General features: G+C 38.6%; 1 protein-coding gene across 1 annotated transcript in view; it reads right to left on the bottom strand.

Annotated features, from left to right (window-relative positions):
* scrib (scribble planar cell polarity protein) overlaps positions 1–5,872 on the bottom strand; it is a gene marked incomplete in the record, with an annotated part of 73,209 nt that overhangs the window by 35,421 nt on the left and 31,916 nt on the right. The window contains 7 exon segments of the mRNA XM_036217316.1: positions 1,621–1,787; positions 2,783–2,982; positions 3,063–3,181; positions 3,285–3,429; positions 3,510–3,584; positions 4,836–4,899; positions 5,007–5,063. Coding sequence (XP_036073209.1) covers positions 1,621–1,787; positions 2,783–2,982; positions 3,063–3,181; positions 3,285–3,429; positions 3,510–3,584; positions 4,836–4,899; positions 5,007–5,063 — 827 coding nt within the window.

A 5,872-nucleotide genomic window follows, 5' to 3' on the forward strand; every position in this document is an offset into this window, starting at 1 on the left:
TAAGCATCAAAACACTGTCTGAAGTACCACTCCAACTTTATATTTTTTCTATAATAAGATCGTTCCTAGTTGTCTTTTAATTACGATTATTAGCCAAAATAAAACATTTTTAAGACATATTTTCTGCAGAGCGGCATTATTTCAGTAGAAATTCACCTCTGAGTCACGACTTTTATTAATATCCCATTTACACTCTCTTCCACTGGCTTATATTTGTGCAGAAAAAACAAACGGCAAGCAATATTGAAGCTATCTAGCAGTGAAGCAACATGCGGCTCTTTAAACCCTCCAATTAAAACATTATTTTTTTATTTATTTAAAAAAGTAACATATATTAGGTTTATCTTATAGATATATTAGCCAATAAAAGTCAAATGTTTTTCAACTCCTTCACAACTGTTGAAGGACAGGGACCTGACATTACCCATAATGCTCCAACAATCCATGAAGGAGATTGGTAACAGTTTACCAAAACTGAAACATTTTGACAGATGTTTGAGCGCTATTTATCATAGAAAATCGATTTGAAGTCAGTACACACAACCAGAATTTAAGGTGGAATTTCTATTTTCGAATAAAAAAATAAACAAAAAATCAAGGACTTTAATTATGAAAAACATGATAAGGGTCACTCCATTAGCTCTGGTTTATTTAGTTTTTATTTAGATTTATGACTTTCTGGTGGTTTTATGCGTATATTCTTCATCACTATTGACATTTCATTACCCAATACTACATTCTACTCTGTATTAAGATGATTTTATGTGGTACAGGATGGCTTTTATTTTGAAGGAAAGTCATGTAGACCTCTAAAGAATTAGAAACTATTTCAAATAAAAAAAGGCTATTTTCTCTTTATATTTCTGTTTTATTTATGCTTGAAAAAACAAATGTATTTGCATTTATCATAATAGTCACAATACTATAAATACAAATCAGTGTTTTCTTCTTCTAAAGGGTGAAATTCGACTTTGTGGCTCCTACTGGGATGTTGTGAGTGAGAAATCCTTCAGAATGGCTCTTTAACTGTTGAAGGTTGCAGACCCCTGGGTTAGAACCAGATTCCAGCTCAGACGGGGAAAACAAAGACGTTCGTGGATCTATTTGTCTAGAAGTGGATGCTTCAGAATTATAGCAGAGCAAGGAGACTTTAGCTCCGCCCATGTCAGTCGCCGTGTCACAAACGCAGCTTTTTCAAACTGCAGATTTTTTGTTTCTGATTCAAAACAATTTAAAAGAAAAAAATACTCAGAAACATAATTTTAATCCTAAATTATTTTACACATCCTCCATATTTTTATATTTAATATTTTAATATTTTATAATATGCTAAAAACCTGATTTTATTGCAGTGGGTCTTTAAAGTGCACATCTATTTTAAGAAGCCCTGAAAAGATCAAACCGAATAACGTTTTACTAATAAAAAAAATGCTTTTCATGCTTTGAGAACCTTGAGCTTCCAAATAACAGGAACTCAATTGTTGTTTTTCTTGATTTTCACAATAAAAGCCAAAAAAAAAACTTGCAAAAATGTCCTCCATTATAACAAAAATGTTATTTTTGTCATTGGAGTGGGTCTTAAAACATTAAATAAATGTGACACAGATGAGAAGAACTCACCGAGGCTGGGTGAAGGCTGCTGGGGCAGTAAGTAGCAGGTCAGCACCTTCTCTCCGGTCCGCTCGTCGTCCTCCGTCTGGAACTTGAGCATGGGCTGCGACTGGTTCTCTGCCAGCCACATGGCCTTCAGGTTGAGGTTTGTCAAGGCGAAAGGCAAATTTTGTAACCTGGGAGAAAGTACATGAGACATGAGAGGAACCTTTTCTGAGGTGCATAATCGAAAAAGTTTGTAATCTGAAAACAACAAACAAATTCTGAAAGTCAAATTTTACAAAACAGTTTGGAACTGAGATTGGCTGTGAAATCAGGGCAATAAAACTGTGTCTAAAATAAACTTTAACTTGTTTTGAAAGTTTGTGATTGATATGAATGAAAATAGAATATGCTAAATATTTGTAGCTTCTGGACAAAAGCGATCTTTTTATTTTAATAAACCAGGTAGAAGATAAGTTTAGATCAGACGGCTGCAGTGTGGAGGCGGAGCTATCTAGCTATTAGAAATCCAATAACGAGGAAATGATTATTCTTTTATTTTAGGATGAAGACCGACAGGATTTTTCCAAGAACAAACACCAGCGTTGTGTAAAAATTGCAGCAAAAATCCATCCTGCTGCTGTTGCAGGAGGCGAGCTGTTCACCCTAAAAGCAGAGGAGGCGCACGACACGCTTCCATCGGAGAAGTAAAATTTGAGAAAAAAAAAAAAATTAAAAAGCTCCAAAAAACAGAATTCCAGGACAAATTTCAAGAGCTGAAGCCACACAGTCAGACTGAAGTACAGCCACTGTATGAATGACAGCCTGGAGCTGTGAGGCCTCTAGTTTATCTATGTGGATTAAAGGAAATGTATAAATTTCGCCTGAATTTTTTCTTGTATTTTCATTTAAAAACATCTAAATTAGTTTTCTGAAAACACTTGTTCTTAATGTTTTTACAAAATTAAACCTAAAACTTTAAATCTACATTCTAAAAACAGTTTAATGAACATTTTTAGGGTTTCCACAGCAAAATTAATCAATATTTTCCTGACAAAATTGTCTATTTTTGTATAATTTTATGTCTAGTGTGTGAATGAAACAAGGAAAAATGACAAAATAAAGTCTAAAAATGTTGGGTGAATAATAACAGGTGAATTTTTCAGATCTCTGGGAGCCCTCCTGGTACCTGTTTCCAGCCACGTCCAGCACGTGCAGCTCAGTGGCGTCTGCCAGCTCAGCAGGCAGTCTGTCCAGGCGGTTGTCCCTCAGAGAGAGGACGTTGAGGCTGGTGCAGCCGCCCAGCTCTTTAGGCACGTTGCCCAGCCGGTTCCGGTCTACATTCAGATTGGTCAGCTTCTTCAGCTTTCCCAGGGAGCTCGGAAGAGACTGAAAGGAAGAGAGAGACGGCAGATTTTCAGAAATGATCTCTTTTTTTTTTATTGGAGCAGAGAAATAAAAGTCTGTACCTGTAAAAGGTTCTCTGTCAGAACGAGTTCTGTGAGGTTTTCACACTCTCCAACCGAGTCGGTTAGGTGGGTCAGCCTGTTCTGGTCCACTTTGAGGATGGAAAGCTGTTTCAGAGAACCTGCAGACACAAACTGCACTTTAATCTGGGAAACTTGGACCTTTTCTCCAGTAGAGGGCAGTGTTGCTCCATTTACGCCTTGACGCTCTCAGATGGAGCTCACCTATGCTGTCAGGGACGACTTCCAGCATGTTCTGAGTGAGCAGCAGGTCGGTCAGAGCCAGGAGGCCGCTGACCTCTGAGGGAAGTTCCTCCAGGCGGTTCTCCGACACATCCAGACACACCAGCCGCCGAAGGTTTCCCAGCTCCTGCACACGGAAACAAGAATCACAGCTTCCTGCGTGCACTGCAGAGGACATTTTCCATGAAAATATGAATATGGACTTACTGGGGGTAAGGAGGACAACTGGTTACGATCTAACCACAGCTCCCGCAGGTTGGGGAGAGCACCGAGGGTGTCGGGCTGAAAACAGTTTAAAAATAATCTCGATTAAGGAGGAGTTTTGAAGATAAAAGTTCAGAATATTTGCTTTTAAGTCATTGTGTCAACCGACTCAATCCAGAAGAATTTATAGAATCAGATTTTAGTATAATTTACCTACTCCGGCTAAAGGTTCAGCTTTTTCAGCTATCAGCTTCAGGGTTTTCAGCTATAAACTTCAGCATTTTACCTATCAATTTGAGGATCTTCAGTGGCCAAATTCAGCTTACAGCATTAGCTTAGCATTATCACAGGAGATGCTATAAATCTAGTTCATAATTATGTTAAAAAGTTACGGTTTTAATGTTTTAAAAATTGGCATTCTGCTAGCTTTTTAGACCATTTTGGCATTTACTAAAATTTCTTTGGCTATTTTAGAGTTTAGCTAATATTTCAGCTACATGCTAGCTGTTTTAGTTAACCTACATTTTTTTTTTTTTAAGTTTTATAGGCTGTTTTCTAGTTAGGCTAATGTTTGTGTGCTAGCTGTTTTGGCTAATTTAGGCTTTTTCAGTTTTTTTAGACTATTTTTAAGTTCAGCTACATGCTAGCGGTTTTGGCTCACCTACTTTTTTTCTTTTAGCTTTTTAGGCTAATTTGGTATTTAGCTCATATTTTAGCTTGCTATCAACTTCCAAATTTTCTGCTGTTAACTTCAGTGTTTTTAACCATCAATTTGAGCATCTTCAGCTATCAGCACTAGCATCTTTATCGACCAAACTCAGCTTACAGCATTCACTCTAGAATTATTGCAGCTAATGCTATATTTCTAGTTCATAATTATGTTAAAAAGTTACAGTTTTAAAAAGTTTTAGAGTGTTCAGTAAATGTTTATCCTGTTCGGTCTGCGACTTAAGGTGTGTTCTGTGCGATTAAGTTTGAAATCCCTGATCTAAAGTCTCCAAGAAGAAATCAAATCACACAAGATTGAACTTGTGACAGTTTTCATGCTGATGTTTGCTCAGCGCCGCCCTCGTCGGGTCATGCGGCGCTGTTTACTTGTCCCGCTGAGACAGATGGGCGTTCCCGGGCTAAAAGCAGCAGCTCTCTGTCTGGGCTTCACTTCTGACAACCCGCCTCTGCTTTGTTTTGGGGGAGGCGAGCGTGTTATAATGATGGAGCTGTGAAGGTGAGCGGGGATTCTGGGGATACGTGTCAATCCGACGGGCTTCTTCAGGATGACACAAAGACTTAATCTGCTGGAAGATGTGAGAGAATGAGATGGTGACGAACCAAAACTTCCAGTTCATTGTTGCCGAGGTCCAGCTGTTCCAGTTTTACAAGAAAAGAGAGCGACCTGTGCAAAAAAGAATAAGAAAAGGTTTACCACATCATTCAAAGTTTCTTAAAATAACAAAAGAATTGTCATTTTTGTGAGAGAAGATTCAATTTAACGACGCTTACGTGGGCAGAGATTTCAGGAGGTTCTCCCTGAGCTCCAGCGTCACCAGGTTGGCCAGACTGTAGAAGAGGAGCAGGAGTTGGCAGGAGACAAATGGAAGGAGGAGAAAGGAGAGGACTGGTTAGTGAGAGCAGCCTGGCATGGAGAGGAGCTCCTCCATCTGTCCGGCGACACTCGTGGCCCTCAGCCCAGTGGGCAACGACAAAACAGTCCTTCAAACCAACAACCGTTTCTAAGCAATCTTCGTCCTGACGGTGACGGCCTGATTAGACTGCAGCAAAAAGTAACCCAAGAGTCTCTGATCGGGACTTTAGAGGCCCGCTCCAATGAAAATTGTGGTTTTTTTTGTGTTTTTAACATGTTTTTGTAACATTTTTCTCATAATGGAGGATATATATAAAATAATTTGAGATTAAAATTGTTTCTGAGTATTTATTGATTTAAATCCAAATGGATCAGGAGCAGATGAAAATCAGCAGCTTGAAAAAGATTTATGTTGCGAACTCTCTCCAATTCTGATAAATCCACTTGTAGACAAATAGATCCATGAACGTCTTAGTTTTCCTCATCTGAGCTGGAATCTGTACGGATGGAAAGCTCCGATATTGCTAACCATGTTTTTTCTATGTTAGCTTGGGCTCGTGGGGTGCTATAAGCAAGCGGGAGAGAGTGTACACAAAGGGATGATGGGAAATCAGTGGAGGCTAACTTCCGCACCAACAACCCAGCGGTGAATTTGTGGGACTTTAAAGCTTATGGACTGTATTTGTGTTAACATGTATATTTTGTTGCTTTAAACTAGGGCTGCCACAAATGATTATTTTAATAGTCGACTAATCACCAATTATTTTTCTGATTAGTCGACTAA

Source organism: Oryzias melastigma, linkage group LG20 (assembly GCF_002922805.2).
Source record: "Oryzias melastigma strain HK-1 linkage group LG20, ASM292280v2, whole genome shotgun sequence".
In the NCBI taxonomy this organism is placed as follows: Eukaryota; Metazoa; Chordata; class Actinopteri; order Beloniformes; family Adrianichthyidae; genus Oryzias; species Oryzias melastigma.